A 22,458-nucleotide genomic window follows, 5' to 3' on the forward strand; every position below is an offset into this window, starting at 1 on the left:
GCTGGCACCAAACATCTGAGTGCGATCCATCCTTACTGGGGATTCTGAACATTAAGAGCACACATTAACAGTGCTCACATATTGGCATTAATGCTACAGCAAGCAGCATGATCACTAAGGTAAGCTGATATAAAGAGAGCAAAGACAGCGCAGAGCACTGTCATGTTTATACGCTGCCATGAAACAACATTACACAAGATGAATAAAAAGTTATACTTAAAAAATTCAGTCTATAGGTGGCTCACTTATCAATACATTAACTCTCAGTCAACTCTTCTTACATACGAAACTGTCATAATCATCAACATCTGTTTCACGAAGGACAAATCCAATATGGCGACTGTAATGCAACGTCTTAAGTCTAATCTACTGTATGAATTGCAAAGCTTCTAAAAAAGAATTAAATGTGTTAATTATAATACCATGCTCATGTGTAAACTATTAAAAATGATGTAGGGTTATTACTTAAAAAGGGCTTATACTCATGAGGATTTGCATGATACGATGGCTGGATAAAACAGAACCTCTTCATGTAAATGTACCCAAAAATCTGGTGTGATGGTACAATTGGTTACAAAATGGAGGCAAAAAATAAAACATTTCCTCAGGCCTATGGCACAATGGTCCAAAATGTTCCTGCGCTATGTTTCGGCACAACAAGCTTCAATCTCGTCTGCATCAACGCAATAGACGACCCAGCAGTCAAAGGTTATAATAATGGCGCTCATCATTAATAAAACCTTTGAAATGAGTGTACATCCTGCATTAGTATACTGACATAATGATCCAAGCTTTGAGTTCAGTTCAGAGAAAATTAACAAAAGAAAAATTGTCTTTACTAATTAACAGGATGTTTGACATTGTATCTTTCCCACCTTGGACCATTATTCCAGTGTCCTGTTCATGCTCGTTTCACTCTGGAGTTTTAGTTCATGCATATTTATTTAATCCATGAACAAGATACATGCAAAATACACACAATTAAAAAAACACTGTTACATTAGACCCATGTATTTTAATGGAAGATGTTTTAATAATTTCATCAGGCAGAACCAAAAGTATAAGATATTGCACGTATAAAAATGAAACTGATCTTTTCGTTCAGTTTCAAGTACAACGTCAGTCAAAATAATAGCTGATGATCTATCTACAACATGTAATACAAAATTTACAATTTCAGTAAACGTCAGTATTACAGATAAGTTTCACAGTTATGCAAAAATTAACACAAGAGAGTCTGTGCAGTGGGTCAAAGAACACTACATGTGGCATGACATAAAATTCCATTTTGAGCAACAATTTTAGATTTTATTAAGTGTCTCAACTACCACTGAGTACTTCAAACAATCATTTCATGTACAGAAATCATTCCATATGGAATAAGATGCAACAACTTTATTATCAGTCTAATAATAATATTACAGAAGCTTATTTATAAAGTTAGCACATTGCATGCACTATTATTGTTACATATGGGATAAAATGAATTAAAATTATTAGGACATTAAGTTCATATTTATACAGATTAAATAATTTCAGTAATCAGCATAAAGTACATAATGAGTACAAATAAAAGATTCACCATTATGACTACAAATATCAATTTCAAGCTGAGGGCAAGAAACAATGATAAGAAAAGCAACTGGCACATTAAGGATATACACAACCTAACCTTTAAGCTGTTTTCATACTGCAGATAAATAGGCATTAGACACATTTCATCCAAGCATATCAGTTGGATATAAAATTAAATATTAAAATTATAAATTTTTGACGTTTACTTCCGTTAGTCAATCAAAAAGAATGGAATGCCACTGCTATAGGTGGTCAGTGCTGCAACTGTTGTTTCATACATTATCATTATGTAAAGTTTAAATCAGAGCTAATTATGAGTCTAATTTTTTTGACTAAACCTTTAAATCCCAATAAAAGCAGTTCTAACATGTACATAAACAGTCACTAATCTGTGATTACAAGTGAGAAACAAATTAACAGCCCTTAAAAATTTGTGTGAGGAACTGACCCTTATCATCTGGGAACAACAGATTTAAATACTGGTACAAGACAGCAAACTGGATTTTGTAGCAGTTTAATGGTTCCTGAGTCGCTGAAACTGCCGATAAGCTGCTACATGTGTTCAAAAAGTATTAAAATGCTCAACGAATGTTATACAGTTTATAAGGTTCTTTTAACGCTACGACAAATTAAACTGTTGTATTCCATTTACTCCATAATGAGTTCTTCTCAGGGTACCAGCCATGTAAGGCGCTTCGATAGAGAAAACGTCAATGTTTCGAGAACCATGGCGGGTCTCGGAACGTTGGTGTCTTCTCCATTAAACCACCTGACACGGCTGGTAGCCCAAGAAGAATTCATTATACTTCGTCACTGAGAAAGCTTCAGATCATACGCTTTACTCCACGTTCGTAAAGATTGATACTGGTAACTCTCGGATTAATATACCATTTTGATAGTGAGGGTGAAAGAGGAACTCAGTTGAATAAAAAAACTTATTCTAGCTGGCTGTTGTGTTGTGGAAACATAAATGTTGAACTGATAACCATCCATCTCACATACCTGAAGTACCAATGTGTACGGTACTTTATAACTGCACAGTTTTGAAAATAGACAGAACTCTAGCAATTATCAGTGGTGTGTTTTAAATTTATAACATAATTAAGCCCATTATGCAGTATAAAAGCAGGCTTATTATCACGAGAGATAAAACTGAATGATCTACCTTAAAATAATTTTTAAAATTTCAATTTTATTATACACATGAACCTGTAGTTTGAATTTACATATAAACCCCCCCCCCCCCAATCCCAAATTGAGCAAATCATAGAAACCACCGTTTCTTAAATTGTTTACAGTAAATTCTAAGTAGACCTATTTTGTCTTACACAGAATAATCATGGCCCTTATAATTTGAATGTATAAGCAACTATTACATTACTTAAATAACAACTGCATATAAGAGGTACAAATATCATCTTATTTGTATGTACACAGGCACAAATAAAATATAAATATATATTCAAGACACAAAAGATGAAATTTCAGGAAGAATTATGTAACATTAAGAACATCCTAAATCTGATACGCACTCAGAGCCCATTTTAAGCCACAGTATTACAGCGCTTTAGTGAACATGTCAACACTAAATACGAACATATTATACCACTGAAAGGAAAAGTTAAAGTGTAAAGAAATAATATTTTTTCTAAGATAATAAAAAAAACCCTCCATAATACGAGGAGCCTTAAATGGTTGCTGGAACAATTTACCATATTTTTTTTATAATTTCTTGTTATTTCTAAGATCGAGTTAATTTAATTTAATATTGTTACACAATATCAAAATATTGGATGGTAATAAGTGAAATTAACCATTACTCACAAGTTGATAGACAAATACTTTTTATCTACACTTATTGCATCAAAAGACGATGTTTTTTGCACTTTATATACCAGAAGAATGTGTATTAGAATGACGATCGGTCCTACACAATTGACCGTATTTTTGTGATCCTGTAAAGCATGAAATTTCCCGGCACTTGGTATCAGTTTAATTTCAAATAAGATGATTCAGCTAACATTAGGTCAAAGAAATTCAATACAATTAGTTATCTTTCTTCAAACTAAACCCTTGAAGCTAAAGCTCATCTAAACTAGACTGGAAAGATGTAACCTGTGTCAAAATTCAAAGAGCTTCCACGTGCGATCTTTCAAAATTTTCAATTCTGAATATTCCTAGCTGAAATAAGAATAATACCAAAATAATACAATGCCATCAGTATTGTCAACCTAAGCATAAAAATAGATTGCTGGTGATGTCGAAATATAAGCGTATCTCTTCATATAATTTTCTGATTGGCTCTTACGTACTTATCACCTTAATTAACAAAATAAAAGAGCGAGTTTCAGTCTAATGTGTATACTTTACAAAGTTCTCACCAAAATGCTTGAACATATAATATTTAAATGTTGTATTCTTCCCTCTCTGTTTATTTAACTGTTTATTGATAAATTATTATTTATATAACAGCACAAATTCAGAGGGGCCTTGATTTCGATTTTACAAACTTTCAATATACGTTGAAAGTCTCGTAATCTGCAAATTGTTGAAGAAAATATATTCATAAGGGATGAAGTCAGTTATCTTAATTAGATGAATTTATTTTCTAACGATATATATCACGTGTTCTTTACACAGTGTAAATCAGTACCAACATAAAACAACGTGAATTAACTTAGTGGCTCTGTCCAGTGATTCTCAAGTTGAATCATATGGACAGACAGACAGACAGACAGGATCAGCCCTGTATGCATTTATTCTGTGAACAATATGCAAAAAATGCATAATAACTTTTAAACATCTATTTCTTGCTGCAAAGAAAATGCCATGCACCTCCATTACAAATATCAACTTGTTACAGAAATTACTGTTTATTCTGAGAATCATACAAGACCTATAAATATATTCTATAGTTAGTTAGTTAGTTAGCAGGCAAAATGCTGAGTTACTGATTATTAAATCAGGTAGGACATAAGAGTTATCACCGAGTTTTAAAGAATTAAATACAAAATACCAACTTCTGAGACGTCTGATCGTGGTAATGTAAACACTAATTGTTTTGTGTAGTTTGTTACATGGAACTACCTATAATATTCTCTTAAATTCATAAAATGACATTGAAAAATAAACAACTTGACCACTGCTAATTCAGGCATTAAAATTTGTGTTGGAATATTGAGACAGACTTAGATCTAAGATGGCGCTCACAGCGCCGACTTAGATCTAAGATGGCGCTCACAGCGGGCTTGCGACCAGTTTTAAATTAACCTAAACTAAACTAAACTAGGCTTATGTTTTCAGTTGTCATCTACAGAAGAAGAGAGGGGGAAGTCTTTCTCTGAAGATTCAAGTCACTGTCTTGTAAATCTGACGGTCATATATTCTGTAAGATTTCAAGTTCTCACAGCGGTGAGTACGTAAGACGGTCGTCTTTTGGGTTGTTCCGCCACGATGTCTGGTAAAAGTTTATCAATATTTAAAAGGTATTTTCTGCGTACATCATTGTCCTGATGATGAAGGCAGCAATTACCTCTAAATCCTACCAGACTACAAGATGCAACAACCCAGAAGATAGAAATCTTCTGTTTTGTCATACGACTGAAAGCATTCTCAAAATGCAAATTTAAAATGGCCTCTCCAGGCAGACATTTAAATGCCAGCACAAGTTAAGCAAATAATTGCCTTGTGGTACTAATTACCTGGATATTCAGACAGCGTTTATTACTTCAGGAAACGGCTGAAATTCAGCTACCTTTGGACATTACTGTGTTGTTGAAGAAATATGTCTCAATAAACTTGTAGTAAACAACATTTAAATCTCTAAATATGAAATACTAGGTCTATCTATGAGATGAATGAGAAGTGCCATTGTACAGAAAAATGCACATACATCATACTCACACGATCACTGCCAGAATAATAAACTACTATAATTAAGTCAAAATTGTTACAAAAATATCAAGCTGTCCTATAAATTTCATTAATAAAATCACAATATGTATAAAACCAGTCCAGTATATACAGGTTGGTTGGGAAATATATTTTCCCAGACAACCGAAACCCCAGATAATCTACAAAAATTAAAGAAAAACATGCAAATGTAACAAATACATAAGTTCAATTACAGACATACACTATTTAAATTTTTAAATATTTATTAATAACAAAGGATTTTATATAAATTTAATACAGTACATACCGACTATTTTTTTTTTAAAAAAAGAATTCCAACAGACAGGAATAAAGTTCTATTGCAGTAAATTTTATGGTTCAGCAACAAATGATTTGTTAATACATTAAACAATATGTCACTGTTATATTTATTCCTATCTTTGTAAATGTTTGCTCTAACTTTTACAACAGATTTTTTAAACTAATTTTTAAATTTTGTTTAAACCGGACAAACCCTGTTCAATCTGCCCCCTCCCCACCTAAATTGGGAGCCTACTGTGTATGCACAACTTTTTCTAATTTAAATCTGATATATTAAATGTCTAAAAGAATATATCCAGTAAAACGGAGTTTGTGAATCATTTACATAGCGACTAGTGTAACATAAAATGACAAATCGTTCAAAAAAAGATGCAGAAATATGGTAATATGTTTACTACTGATTTTCTATAGCATGCTAACGGCTATAAACAACGGATGTTACAGGCGTGCGGTATGGATCGATGAAACAGACGGCAAGGAAAAATGAATTTAATTAGATCAACAGATTATGATGCCATATTACTATAGACTTTGTTCAAGCCTCAAATGAAACAATGATGAAGACAAATATTTTTATCTTAGCACGACAAACAACTGCACGATCCCTAAGTGTCATTACCAACCTAACCTACATATATCAAATCTAAAACTTCTTGACGATGGTGAAGAGTCAATTGAATAAAATTTTTCTTGGATATTATCCATCGTCTAGTAAATATAAAACGTAAAACGACGTTTCGTCCCATCTCCGAAACGTCGTTTTACGTTTTATATTTACTAGACGATGGATAATATCCAAGAAAATTTTTATTCAACTAACCTACATATTTTACGGAAGACAGCCTTTATCAATTTATTCTAGGTTTATTTAACAACACTTTCAATAGCTACATTATATAGTGTCACATGACAAAGAGATTGGTGAATAATGAATATTAAATTGTAGTGGAAGTGGTCATCACCTAATTTAACATATATTTCTGAAATATGCCTGAAGGGACTGAGAAAAACCATGAAAACTCTCAATCAGGATAGCAGGTCTCCAGACCAAGACATTTAATCAAAATCCTTCTTCAGAGGTATTAAAATCTGTTCAGAATGTTGCTTTCAGACACGGGACACTAAAGCTAGTTGCTTAGCAATAACATTATAGTATTCATTAAACCTGTAGTCATAGTAACAGTTATTGTTGTTATTGTTAATTATATATTCAGATTTTTGGACATATTTAGCAAAAATATTGTCTTCTTTGAAGACACTTTCTCTGTAAGGGAATAGATCTAGTTTGATTTCATTTTATTCTGTTTCTTTTATTAATGTCTGGCTATTATCCACGTACGAAGAATCATAGCTATACATGGTCGACATCATTATCTGCATGAATTATGCTGTCCTGGTACAATTAATATATAGGTAACGTGAAGCAAAAGATTTTTGTTCATTTCATTTTAGAGCTAAATAATTGTCGTAGTATGTTCTACATTATTTACAGCTTATTTAATGATACTGTCAATTGCTCACACTATATAGTGTTCAAGTATAGAATGATTAATGACTATTGAGTTTGAAAGGATATGAAAGGAAGCAACTGAATAAAACCACAAAAACCTCACTCAGAATAGCGAGTCTTCAGGCTGAGATTTGAGTCTGGGGCCCACTGTATACAAAGCAGGAGTGCTAACCACATGGCTACGCCAAAAGAAACACACATTAAGACGTCACAAATGATATAAATCTTCCAAAGGGAATATGCATATAAACAATTGCAAAGGACATTCTCGTAGGCCTACTACTACAAGGAGTGGGGCAGGGCGTGAGGATGTGACCTATTACACATCACTGATGTGGGAGACTGGTTGGAGAGGGCAAAGCAAATGTCGCGCGTACCGCATTCTGTACCTCATTGTCCTGCTACAGTAAATATATAATTTCATGATCCATGATTCAAAGGCCTTCTAGAGAAGCTGGATAGTAAACATGGCTATTCAAAAAAGCCTGCAAAGATACGACAAAACTCTACATGTTGCAGGACATCAACAAAGGACATACCGATGTCGCTACTCAAAAATTCTTCGGAAATTCATATGGCAATCATAATAAGTTATATTCATTTATGCGTTCAGTTGTTAGAATTTGATGCTCGTCATTTATAATAAATCATCTCCGACCGACACTAATCAAATTACTGTTCTCTTCTCAGAATATTAATCATCTAATTCAATATTATAAAAAAAACCAGGTAATAATAACTGTTTCTACACAGTGTTATGTTACAGCCTATTCACAACAAACTACATGACAAAAACATCTTAATTAAATAAGCACCAGCCATTTCACAGCCCTACAGAAAGAAGGCACGTTATCAATAATATGACATTACATTAAGTAGCATAGCAGAACTAAAGGATTTCATTATGATACACAAAAATAAACTCTAATTTTTGTTTTAAAGCAATTACTTTCCAAAGAATGTGTCTGGAATCCATTTTACCTAACCTAACCTAACCCTAACCTAATCTAACCCAACCTAACCTAACCTAACCTAACCTAGAAGCTTTTAAAAGGGGAACTCTTCATAGTAGCAAATTTGGAGTGCAACAACTCTGATTAGATATTCTGTCACAGAATTATAAAATTACATGATGACGCTACAAAAGGATACTGTAGCTTAAGAAATTTAAAAAAGAATAAATTAATTTACAAATGATAAACTGCGACGGCTTACTACAATTTGTAAACTGCATTAGTGCTTTTGTACATGTGTATTTTTAAAAGTATCAAAGAATCAGAGATGCTAATAAGAAACTACAATTTCAGAACTTGGTTAGGTTTTATTGATGACAAGAGTAAGAGTTCCAATCATTAGTCGCAACTTCACAGCTTTTCATTTGCAAGAGTCAAGAGTCACACACGTCTAAATGAATTATGTATAATTTCATGTCTAACACCTTGAAAAACTAGATGCCTCTGCAAAGAGTTTATTAAAGTTAGAAATAAACGCCCTACGGCTACTTCACTGAGCCTCAAAGAGTAGGAAGTAATAACTACAAATGTACAAACTACGCCTACAAAATTTGCATTAGTACTCATAATATTTCTTATTACTAACGATTCACAACTTCTGTATAAAATAAAAATAAACTTCTTAAACGTTAGCACTGACTCATCACTGGTCGGCAATAAAACACAAAGAACCGATAAAAGGCAGGGTTTTACATTAGTTAGCGTCTTCTTAATCAAAATCGAAGTGTTCATGCACGTAATGAACCACATCTTAACGCAGCAATTGGCTTATCATTTTGTAGGCCACGAGTCATTACGGCCTGCAGTGGAAAGTCGTAACTTTGATTCCTTCTCACCACGCACACTCCCTGATAGAAAGAACCTTGTGCAACTGAGCAAAACCCAGCAACCAATTCCTGAGAACCTTACCATCTCTATCAGTAAGTGTACGTGCTGCCAAATTCACCATCACTGACTTGTCTCGTGTGTTAATTTTCATACTGCCATTCCCACTGCTACCATCTTTAATCTCCCTTAATTCTTTGAAATTATTTCTATAACATCTGATATTAGCATCAAGAAACATCTCAAAAGGATTACGATACAAAAATTTCAATTAATAACAACTGTTACGATCAAACATCAAGACCAATATATTTTTCACCAAATTAGATGTGAAAGTAAGTAATGTCTAGAGAGTACAAATGTTATTATTAACATATTATAAATTTGGGTAAAGTGCTAGCACAACCTAGTTTTGGAAAAGTAGATGGAAAATAATTACCTCCGCAGCTGGAACTTACATAAGATAAAAAAATAATTTTTGCTGATGTAAGCGTCGAGCAGAATGTAAACTACACTGACACAAAGACAGTCAAAGGCTTATGTTCATTTTTTCTTAATCACCTTTCCTTTTTCGATGTAATATTATTGATTACAGACAACATGCTTGCAAGCAAAAATTCTTAATAACCCTCAAAACCGTAACAGTGTGTCTGATGCAATAAAAAGTAGACGGAAGTGCACTCCTTTCTTTCAGTGGCAAAGAATGGCTGAATCGTGCATGTCAGGCACTCGACAATCCTCCACTTCGCTACGAAACAGAAGAGAGCCCTAAACTCAGAAAGATATTAATATCACCACGTCTTAAGCCGGCCATTCACGATCGCTCCAGATGGATGACATCCGAATGGATGACGTCCAAACGGATGTCGTCCAAAGAGGTACTACATTCACGGTCGCTTCACGCCAGTCGCGGTTTGTTGTCACTCTGTGAAGTGCGTGGTGTTTGCGATGGACGAAGAATTGTTACTAGCTACGGCAGTATGCCTGTATATTAAAAGGAGGAAACCAAAACGAAAGTGGTCAAAGCAATGGCTCTTAAACAGAAGCAATTTAAGTCACGTCAATTTAATTAGTGAACTGAGTTTGGAGCCGTCAGACTGGAGAAACTATTTACGAATGGATGAGTGTGCTTATTTCCGCTTATTGGGCCTAGTCACGCCTGTGATACAAAAACAGGACACGAATATGAGACAATGCATCAGTCCTCACGAAAGATTGTCAGCGACTTTGAGATTTTTGGCTTCAGGCATGAACTATGAAGAACTGAAGTATGTGACAGCTACTTCTCCACAACGTTTAGGAGTAATTATCCCCGAGACTTGCAGGGCAATACTGCAGTGTTTGAAAGGATACCTTAAGGTAAGGTCAGGATTATTACTATATTTGTTGAAATATAATTAGTTTCTTAATGTAATTAGTTTTTTACATTTAATTAGTTTCAATTAGTTCGTGAATCACATGACTGATGATGCCACTTAAGAGGCGAAACATGTCTCATAATATATTTTAACTTATTTGTAAAATACATGGCAACTCTCTATATTTATCAATAACGAAATCACGCCCCGACATTATGCAACTTTCGACTTGACTGGACGAACGCTCGTGGCAGACTGGCATGAGAATGGACCACGTTTCCGCCACTCACGATACGATGGCGCGATGGAGTGATGGAGCGATCGGATGGATTATTGCTCGACAGAATATCCAAACAAGCTCACCGCGCCACGCCAATGGACTTCAGTTTCCGCATTCACGGTACAATTTTGGAGCGACACCGCGCCATTTGGACGAATGGAGCGATCGTGAATGGCCGGCCTTACAAGCGCTGAACTTCTGCAAGGAAACTGACTACAACAGCTGACATTCTGTTAACGTCCAGTGTTACCACATCACACAAAATTAATGACCCTATACCAAAACATATCCAGTGACGACAACTGACTCTTTTCCCCCCGTAAAGGCAACGTATTCAAAATCATGGCCACGGCTGTAAAACATAGGCCTGACACATGACATAACTATTTCATTTACATTATTTTAATCCACACACACACACAAAATATTCCGTAACAGATCTAATGCTCAACTATATTATATATTAAATTTTATACATCACACCTGGCATTATACACAGAATTATGTTTTGACACCCTGTAGATGAGCCCTTGTTTTTCCGAGACACTGGCTCTTGGGCAGAATTAATTCTTTTTACCAGAATGTTACGAATTGTTTCAATAAATTATATTTAAATACAGGATTTTTCACAACTAGCTCGGGGTGGGATTCAGGAGGTAAATTAAAGTAAAAGATGTCAATTTAACATTGATCCTATTTCCAACCATTGCGGAGCTATGCAGTTCTGAGGTGTGCGAAGGGAAAAATAAATTACGGTATTAAATCATTTGAATTTATTGTTACATTTATGAAATACGCCTTATAAGTACTGAAAATATCTGTCATAGCTTTGCTCATTCCAGACGGGAGTTTAATACCTTTCGAATCATTCCTGACGAACAAAGTGACGCTTTTAATGGAAGACATTGTATTCGATCTTCTTTCAGCGAATTTTGGTTATGGCATGATAAAAACCACGGGATTGGTAACCCTGCTTCAATACTCCGGCCATCAGATGCTCACGTACAAGAACATCGTGAGATTATACGATGTAGAGTAAACTCTGGTTTGGAATAAGCAAAGCTAAGCATCGAAAACTGACGGACATTTTGAAGAGTTATATCAAATGCAGCAATGAATTCGTGTGACTACGCTCATTAATTTTTTTTCCTACGCGTGCCCTGAAACATTCGTATCTCGGCAAAAGTCAGAAAACAGGACCAATGTCGTATAAACATTTTTTTACTCGAAATTACCTTCTGAATTACCACCCAGTGTATGGCAAGACTGATTATGAAACATCGTCTGTACCAATTCTTACACCTTAAATTCAGTAAATTCTAGTCTCTTCACACTGATCCTAGCACACTTATTCTTTATATCAAACTTTCACTCTCTGGCACCAGATGATCTCTGCTATGGACCACAGATCATTACAGGTTCAAATTTATTTACACTGCACGATGTATACGATATTTGAAGATGGCCGTCTTCTGGGTCGTTGCGCCGTGTAGTCTGGTAGAAGTTTACCGACGTTTAAGAGGTGATTATCGAAGCAAGGACCTCTGAAACGTCTGCAAACTTCTACCAGACTACACGGCGCAACGACCCAGAAGACAGAAATCTTCAGACTCAGTAAAAACCTCAAATCGTACTAAATGGTATTTAACACACATTTGAAAACTTGTGTCCTCTCTCATTTTTGGTGATTGGTTGTCATCAAAGTGATAAGAAATGCTTTATTATATTACGTACGTTCTATACATAAGTGGTAAATATCTCAATCAAAACCTGAACTCTTTCGACATTCATAGCCAAAGAGTTCCTCGTTAAATCCAGACAGCTATCAAAATAACTGTCAGTATAACAAAAGGCAATCACACAAAGACAGAACAAGTTAGACAAGTTAAACAGAGCAATCCTTTAGAAAAAGCAGTCAAAATCAACGAAGAAATATTCATTAAAGCGTAAATGCAACTATCAGCAATTTCATAAAAGTTAACAACAGAACGTAATTTTAATTTAAAAAGTGAAGTCTGCTCATGAGTCCAGAATTCTGGGGCACCCTTTGTTCATGGTACCCTCTCACACTCTGACAATGTTACGATGGACTCCTTTATCAAACTTCTGATGCCAAAATACTTATCATTTGTTCATAAACAAAACTGTAATTTTAAAAGAATATTCTCTTACGCTCACTGCCTTAATTAATAATTATTACACCTTAAGTGTACGGTTTCAACAAATTTTATGGACCATTTCAAAACTTACAAACCATTCACAAAGTGACGTAGCAAAATAACATCTCTAGTCCCAAAACCCCAACAAAAATGTGCAAAATGTTAAGTACACAAAGGCACAGCGAGTGCTACTAATTTTCTCACAGTTATCTAGAACAAGCATCCACTATACACCACACGTGTCTACCGCACACAAATTCCACATTAACAATCTTTCATCACGTAAATGTTCCGCGCCATTGCACCTGCCAGTCCAGTGGCAACAGCGAATTTGTAATTCTGCGGTTTACGACTACGTAACGACTAAACAAAGAGATAATAACAAGGCAGAAGGAATTCAAGAAGCCAATTCAATTCACCGAAAATGGGTTTTTTGTAAGGCCACAACATGCCCTTAGTAACAAGTCTTGAAAGTTTCTACGATGGAATGTGACAACGAGAATCAACGAGAGTCAACGAGAGTTAACGAGAGTCCCGCACATGCGCAATGAACATTCTCCTACACCCTCATTATTTCTATGTTCCTGTATGTCTGTCCTGAGCATATTATTGCTCGCTGAGGTATCATTATGCTTTAGTGTTATATGGACCGCTCCAATCATGTCAGAAATTCAAAAAATATGTTACTGTTTGGCGGCAGAACACGGCCAATATTTCCTGGTCGCAGAGTTTCATTAACCTCGTATCCTATCCCGGCTTTCAGACTACGTACGTATTAATTTCTCTTACGGCGAAACTAAGACCAACCACAGATTAATTCGAATTTATTTTCATCCTTGGTGCATTTATCAGCGCTGAATAATAACCGGTGACTGACGTAAGATGCAGAAGAGATCGTGGCGTAAGCAAAGGCACGTGTCAGTTTCATGAAGGGACTGAGTAAAACTATGAAAAACCTTAGTCAAAGCTTGTGCGTTTGAGTCTAGTAATTTGATTGTCCTATCACATATTTTATTTCGGTGTTTTGTTGTGTATTCTGCAAACTTTCAAATAAATTGTGTGTGAAGTTCAACCGAGAAAGGATCTTATAAAGGTTATACATAAAATATAATATTTTAATGACATTATATTTAAGAAATAACTGTAAAATTCTGGTCACTTAAGCTGTCGTCTGGATCTGTTAAACCAATAAAATAAACCACGATTTGGTAAATAGCCAATAAGAAGAAATTGGAAAGAAATTGCAAGAATAATCTACGAGATATTTCCTCCGAAAATTATAAAATATCAACCTTGATAAATTAACAGGCAGAGAAAATGAACTACACCTCTTTATAATTTTCAGTCAAAAGACAAACGACAGTCATACTCGTACGCGTGAACTGAAATGTTTTTGACTCATTCCGTACTAAAGCTTCATGGTGTTATCTGCGCAAGCGCTGTTGTATCTACTACCATTAAAACCTTTCCACTCGATATTTCTGTGAACCTAACCTAACCTACAAATACAACAAAGTCTCGAATTGTTTAAGCGCAGTTTAAGTATGGACGAGTATTTGAAGCATAACGCGAGCACTCTGGCGGGAAAAACTATAACTCATCAAAAGTAACCAAGTAAGCACGTGCGAGGTTTATTTTAGTGCTAACATTTTCAGAAATGATCTTAAAAATGTATACATTCCATCACGTACAAACTTTCAAACTTTATATCACGTCGTACGTTGAGACAATTCACAGCTAAATGTAAATACACGGGGCATGGACACAGGGGTATGGGAACATACAACAATGCGATGCAGCTGGGTCTAATCCAGAGGCGACGTGTGGTTAAGCTTATCAAGAAATGGATATATAGAAGTGGGGCTTACTTGTACCTCACAGGGGGGTGGAGCGCTGCGATACGATGGCACTATCTTGAAGGTCACTGAACCCCGCGCCTCACGCTGAAATAAATTAAAATTAAAGGTCACAAGAACAAATCCGTAATACGTGAATATTATCCACGAACCTAGAAAGACAAGTCTATGATATGAACAACACAACGATGAATGCAGTTATTAAATAAGGGACTCCGAGTCCATTAGAATCTAGTTCTTAAGCATTCTCGTTCAGACTTCGATAGTTACACAAACCTCATTTTGCTGGTGTAAAAACCAATAGAACATTACGATTTGATAACCTTCCTCAAGGAATTACTCATTGCATGAAACAAGTATCTTCTTGTTACTAAGATGTTTCCACTCAATATGGATTATACTGTGAAAATACAGGGTGTCCACATTAAATCTCTCCCATTAACAAACGAATAGAAGCAAAACCTACGCCAGATAGAAACACGCGGTTTGCGGCACCCTGTAGGGAAACTCAAAAAGTTTATTTCCCTTTTTTATAGAGGTCTTGTAGTGGCGGCGCTGCAGTCGACAATATGCAAAGTGGCGTCTCCACAACTGGTAGCCGTCCTGTCACTAAATGGTGATTAACGTTCGTTTTCCCGTAGAAAAATGTATTATTATAATTTTATGTTGTTTAATACCCCTCACCTCTTGTAATTCTCTAACTCCCCTGCTACTGATTTGATTGAACCTACTCTGTAGAAACTCGTAATATTCCACATGCCAAATCTCATGTCCTTTGAAGGCTTCGATTACCATCCGGCCGGATTGTCACTACCTTCTACAACTGATGTTTCAATTACATACAAGGCTCAGAGATGGCAGCAGCTACATCAGATAGTTCACACATTAGTTCATATTTTCCTCAACAGATCGATTCTGTAGGCCAATATGAAATATTTGGTTAGAACAAATGAAATTCGTTGAGCTCGGACGTGGACCTCGAGGCGTTTTTACAATTATTGCTTGTGGAATTTCGCTGTATCGTTTGCTAAGTTATGTGTTTAGCCTTGCAGTTGTGTTTTTAGTTAAAGTTTATAATGTGATTACGATATTTTATTTTATTGTATATAGGTTTAGTTTTTTTAGATTTATTATTCCGGAAAGTGAGTCTGATTGTACCGAAAATGATGATGACAGTTCTCCAGAAACAACAGGCCCACCTGGTGACACCATGTCCGATATTGAAGGTACGTGTGCACTAATTTTTGTAGTTCGGGACCAGACTCCTAACTCATATCGAATTATGCAGAAATAAATGTTCTTTCTTGCGGGACACGTAATGAAGGACGACAAAACACATTTTATAATTTTACCTCCGGAAAATGAAAATTATTTTTTAAATATTGTTTTCAATATTTCAAAAATTTTCCTTAGTAAAATATAACATTAAAATTTATGTGATATTTTTCATATGTATGGGTGTAAAATTCTTTTCCTGGCGAATGTTTACATTCTAAGCCTCAAATACGTGAAAATTGTCCTGGCTATTTTCAACAGGATTTGGTAAATAGGCTTCGGTGTTAAAAGGGGCCGAGTCGTGCCAAATAATGAGTCCAGGTCCAAGGCGCTTTTAGACATTTCGTAACAAAATTAAGTTTTTACGGTGAGGGGTTGTTAGCCTCGAGGACCACCCCTTGTTGGCTGTCCGCGACTGCCCCCTCCATAACTGCAGGACTTCTCAGGACGCGCGATGCCGTGGTGACAAGAGACCACCTAACATGGGGCCATGGTCTTACTTGAGGTAATTATTATTATTATTTATTATTGACTGCAAATGGGTTTATACCCGGTGGCAGTGTCCTACAATAACATACAAAACAATGAGACAGAACAGAACAATGAGATACATCAACACAATGAGACAGAACAAAACAATAAACAAAAGGACACAACAAAAACACCTCCGGAGTTCTAATGACGAGTACAAATCACGAATCCCTTTATTATGTAATTTTCTATTCCCCAGGCGTGGGTCCTGCTGGCACAACTCCGTGGTAGAAGTCGCTTTAACCAGACGCGAACTTCCAACAGCGGACAGAGAAGCCGTAGGTTCGCATTGCCACAGATCTGCCGCCGAATAATCGATTTCGTAAGCCGCATCCCCCGGAATAGGAAAGCTTTTAGTGGCTAATTAAATCCCTGGAGGGCGAGCGATATCCAAGCATAGAGATATTAATATCCAGCCAGCGCCAGTCGGCGTCAAGATATAAAAAAAGAGGAAACTTTGCGTGTAAGTCACAACCTTTCATTCTGCCATCGAGTTTTTCCTTCTTCCAGAAACGGTCCAACACCACAGAAGGGATAACTGACAGCTTCGTGACATTTCTTAGGCCCTCTATTTTGTACTCTCAGATAAAATATCTCCCATAAGCACCACTTACTAACCAATTCCATGGAGCAGAGTCCTGGAAAACTAAGAGTCGCTCAAAGTCGACCCTCAGGCAATTTCCTACGTAAGCAATCACAACCGAGCTGCACGGACGGTCGGACGAAGCGAGGAAATCGTTGGTTTTGTCCTGCGTGGGAGAACGCAGGAGGCGACTAATAAACATAATTATCCATCGGTATGACCTTGACCTATACGTGGTCTCATCTTGACATGAGTATGGTCAACCAGGTATTTACGGTTTAGCGTAAATAAGCGTGAGAAGATATTACCTTGAGAATTTGAAAGACCTGTATCTGGCAAACTATTGTGGCGATCTTGTCGTGACTTCCATATGACGTTGACCTACACGTGCCCTCATTTTGACATGAGTATGGTCAACCAGGTATTTACGGTTTAGCGTAAATACGCGTGAGAAGATATGACCTTGAGAATTTGAAAGACCTGTATCTGGCAAACTATTGTGGCGATCTTGTCGTGACTTCCATATGACGTTGCCCTACACGTGCCCTCATTTTGACATGAGTATGGTCAACCAGGTATTTACGGTTTAGCGTAAATAAGCGTGAGAAGATATGACCTTGAGAATTTGAAAGACCTGTATCTGGCAAACTATTGTGGCGATCTTGTCGTGACTTCCATATGACGTTGACCTACACGTGCCCTCATTTTGACATGAGTATGGTCAACCAGGTATTTACGGTTTAGCGTAAATACGCGTGAGAAGATATGACCTTGAGAATTTGAAAGACCTGTATCTGGCAAACTATTGTGGCGATCTTGTCGTGACTTCCATATGACGTTGCCCTACACGTGCCCTCATTTTGACATGAGTATGGTCAACCAGGTATTTACGGTTTAGCGTAAATACGCGTGAGAAGATATGACCTTGAGAATTTGAAAGACCTGTATCTGGCAAACTATTGTGGCGATCTTGTCGTGACTTCCATATGACGTTGACCTACACGTGCCCTCATTTTGACATGAGTATGGTCAACCAGGTATTTACGGTTTAGCGTAAATACGCGTGAGAAGATATGACCTTGAGAATTTGAAAGACCTGTATCTGGCAAACTATTGTGGCGATCTTGTCGTGACTTCCATATGACGTTGACCTACACGTGCCCTCATTTTGACATGAGTATGGTCAACCAGGTATTTACGGTTTAGCGTAAATACGCGTGAGAAGATATGACCTTGAGAATTTGAAAGACCTGTATCTGGCAAACTATTGTGGCGATCTTGTCGTGACTTCCATATGACGTTGACCTACACGTGCCCTCATTTTGACATGAGTATGGTCAACCAGGTATTTACGGTTTAGCGTAAATAAGCGTGAGAAGATATGACCTTGAGAATTTGAAAGACCTGTATCTGGCAAACTATTGTGGCGATCCTGTCGTGACTTCCATATGACGTTGACCTACACGTGCCCTCATTTTGACATGAGTATGGTCAACCAGGTATTTACGGTTTAGCGTAAATAAACGTGAGAAGATAAGACCTTGAGAATTTGAAAGACCTGTATCTGGCAAACTATTGTGGCGATCCTGTCGTGACTTCCATATGACGTTGACCTACACGTGCCCTCATTTTGACATGAGTATGGTCAACCAGGTATTTACGGTTTAGCGTAAATAAGCGTGAGAAGATATGACCTTGAGAATTTGAAAGACCTGTATCTGGCAAACTATTGTGGCGATCTTGCCGTGACTTCCATATGACGTTGCCCTACACGTGCCCTCATTTTGACATGAGTATGGTCAACCAGGTATTAGCGGTTTAGCGTAAATAAGCGTGAGAAGATATGACCTTGAGAATTTGAAAGACCTGTATCTGGCAAACTATTGTGGCGATCTTGTCGTGACTTCCATATGACGTTGCCCTACACGTGCCCTCATTTTGACATGAGTATGGTCAACCAGGTATTTACGGTTTAGCGTAAATAAGCGTGAGAAGATATGACCTTGAGAATTTGAAAGACCTGTATCTGGCAAACTATTGTGGCGATCTTGTCGTGACTTCCATATGACGTTGCCCTACACGTGCCCTCATTTTGACATGAGTATGGTCAACCAGGTATTTACGGTTTAGCGTAAATAAGCGTGAGAAGACATGACCTTGAGAATTTGAAAGACCTGTATCTGGCAAACTATTGTGGCGATCTTGCCGTGACTTCCATATGACGTTGCCCTACACGTGCCCTCATTTTGACATGAGTATGGTCAACCAGGTATTAGCGGTTTAGCGTAAATAAGCGTGAGAAGATATGACCTTGAGAATTTGAAAGACCTGTATCTGGCAAACTATTGTGGCGATCTTGTCGTGACTTCCATATGACGTTGACCTACACGTGCCCTCATTTTGACATGAGTATGGTCAACCAGGTATTTACGGTTTAGCGTAAATACGCGTGAGAAGATATGACCTTGAGAATTTGAAAGACCTGTATCTGGCAAACTATTGTGGCGATCTTGTCGTGACTTCCATATGACGTTGCCCTACACGTGCCCTCATTTTGACATGAGTATGGTCAACCAGGTATTTACGGTTTAGCGTAAATACGCGTGAGAAGATATGACCTTGAGAATTTGAAAGACCTGTATCTGGCAAACTATTGTGGCGATCTTGTCGTGACTTCCATATGACGTTGACCTACACGTGCCCTCATTTTGACATGAGTATGGTCAACCAGGTATTTACGGTTTAGCGTAAATACGCGTGAGAAGATATGACCTTGAGAATTTGAAAGACCTGTATCTGGCAAACTATTGTGGCGATCTTGTCGTGACTTCCATATGACGTTGACCTACACGTGCCCTCATTTTGACATGAGTATGGTCAACCAGGTATTTACGGTTTAGCGTAAATAAGCGTGAGAAGATATGACCTTGAGAATTTGAAAGACCTGTATCTGGCAAACTATTGTGGCGATCCTGTCGTGACTTCCATATGACGTTGCCCTACACGTGCCCTCATTTTGACATGAGTATGGTCAACCAGGTATTTACGGTTTAGCGTAAATAAGCGTGAGAAGATATGACCTTGAGAATTTGAAAGACCTGTATCTGGCAAACTATTGTGGCGATCCTGTCGTGACTTCCATATGACGTTGACCTACACGTGCCCTCATTTTGACATGAGTATGGTCAACCAGGTATTTACGGTTTAGCGTAAATAAACGTGAGAAGATAAGACCTTGAGAATTTGAAAGACCTGTATCTGGCAAACTATTGTGGCGATCCTGTCGTGACTTCCATATGACGTTGACCTACACGTGCCCTCATTTTGACATGAGTATGGTCAACCAGGTATTTACGGTTTAGCGTAAATAAGCGTGAGAAGATATGACCTTGAGAATTTGAAAGACCTGTATCTGGCAAACTATTGTGGCGATCTTGCCGTGACTTCCATATGACGTTGCCCTACACGTGCCCTCATTTTGACATGAGTATGGTCAACCAGGTATTAGCGGTTTAGCGTAAATAAGCGTGAGAAGATATGACCTTGAGAATTTGAAAGACCTGTATCTGGCAAACTATTGTGGCGATCTTGTCGTGACTTCCATATGACGTTGCCCTACACGTGCCCTCATTTTGACATGAGTATGGTCAACCAGGTATTTACGGTTTAGCGTAAATAAGCGTGAGAAGATATGACCTTGAGAATTTGAAAGACCTGTATCTGGCAAACTATTGTGGCGATCTTGTCGTGACTTCCATATGACGTTGCCCTACACGTGCCCTCATTTTGACATGAGTATGGTCAACCAGGTATTTACGGTTTAGCGTAAATAAGCGTGAGAAGACATGACCTTGAGAATTTGAAAGACCTGTATCTGGCAAACTATTGTGGCGATCTTGCCGTGACTTCCATATGACGTTGCCCTACACGTGCCCTCATTTTGACATGAGTATGGTCAACCAGGTATTAGCGGTTTAGCCTAAATAAGCGTGAGAAGATATGACCTTGAGAATTTGAAAGACCTGTATCTGGCAAACTATTGTGGCGATCTTGTCGTGACTTCCATATGACGTTGACCTAAACGTCCCCTCATTTTGACATGAGTATGGTCAACCAGGTATTTACGGTTTAGCGTAAATAAGCGTGAGAAGATATGACCTTGAGAATTTGAAAGACCTGTATCTGGCAAACTATTGTGGCGATCCTGTCGTGACTTCCATATGACGTTGACCTACACGTGCCCTCATTTTGACATGAGTATGGTCAACCAGGTATTTACGGTTTAGCGTAAATATGCGTGAGAAGATATGACCTTGAGAATTTGAAAGACCTGTATCTGGCAAACTATTGTGGCGATCTTGCCGTGACTTCCATATGACGTTGCCCTACACGTGCCCTCATTTTGACATGAGTATGGTCAACCAGGTATTTACGGTTTAGCGTAAATAAGCGTGAGAAGACATGACCTTGAGAATTTGAAAGACCTGTATCTGGCAAACTATTGTGGCGATCTTGCCGTGACTTCCATATGACGTTGCCCTACACGTGCCCTCATTTTGACATGAGTATGGTCAACCAGGTATTAGCGGTTTAGCGTAAATAAGCGTGAGAAGATATGACCTTGAGAATTTGAAAGACCTGTATCTGGCAAACTATTGTGGCGATCTTGTCGTGACTTCCATATGACGTTGCCCTACACGTGCCCTTATTTTGACATGAGTATGGTCAACCAGGTATTTACGGTTTAGCGTAAATAAGCGTGAGAAGATATGACCTTGAGAATTTGAAAGACCTGTATCTGGCAAACTATTGTGGCGATCCTGTCGTGACTTCCATATGACGTTGCCCTACACGTGCCCTCATTTTGACATGAGTATGGTCAACCAGGTATTAGCGGTTTAGCGTAAATAAGCGTGAGAAGATATGACCTTGAGAATTTGAAAGACCTGTATCTGGCAAACTATTGTGGCGATCCTGTCGTGACTTCCATATGACGTTGACCTACACGTGCCCTCATTTTGACATGAGTATGGTCAACCACGTATTTACGGTTTAGCGTAAATAAGCGTGAGAAGATATGACCTTGAGAATTTGAAAGACCTGTATCTGGCAAACTATTGTGGCGATCTTGCCGTGACTTCCATATGACGTTGCCCTACACGTGCCCTCATTTTGACATGAGTATGGTCAACCAGGTATTAGCGGTTTAACGTAAATAAGCGTGAGAAGATATGACCTTGAGAATTTGAAAGACCTGTATCTGGCAAACTATTGTGGC

The 22,458-nt window shown here is 37.4% G+C and overlaps 1 protein-coding gene and 1 long non-coding RNA gene across 16 annotated transcripts in view; both read right to left on the reverse strand.

Annotated features, from left to right (window-relative positions):
• Positions 1–22,458, reverse strand: part of CASK (peripheral plasma membrane protein CASK) — a 594,512-nt gene that overhangs the window by 20,904 nt on the left and 551,150 nt on the right. For 9 of the 15 annotated variants that reach the window (XM_087355274.1, XM_087355277.1, XM_087355275.1 and 6 more), the window contains one exon: positions 14,804–14,878. In XM_087355274.1, the coding sequence (XP_087211400.1) occupies positions 14,804–14,878 (75 nt within the window). The remainder of the gene's footprint in view (positions 1–14,803; positions 14,879–22,458) is intronic. The other 6 variants (XM_087355276.1, XM_087355278.1, XM_087355279.1 and 3 more) reach the window with 1 other exon arrangement.
• On the reverse strand, positions 911–14,797 carry LOC147872669 (uncharacterized). The gene is made up of 2 exons (XR_015536931.1): positions 6,611–14,797; positions 911–6,418 (listed from the first exon to the last, which is right to left on the reverse strand). It is a non-coding gene; the product is annotated as an uncharacterized LOC147872669 (long non-coding RNA).

The sequence above is a fragment of the Zootermopsis nevadensis genome, unplaced genomic scaffold, assembly GCF_977971745.1.
Source record: "Zootermopsis nevadensis isolate Lab colony 2312 unplaced genomic scaffold, Znev_1.0 Znev_ptg000024l, whole genome shotgun sequence".
NCBI classification, from domain to species: Eukaryota; Metazoa; Arthropoda; class Insecta; order Blattodea; family Termopsidae; genus Zootermopsis; species Zootermopsis nevadensis.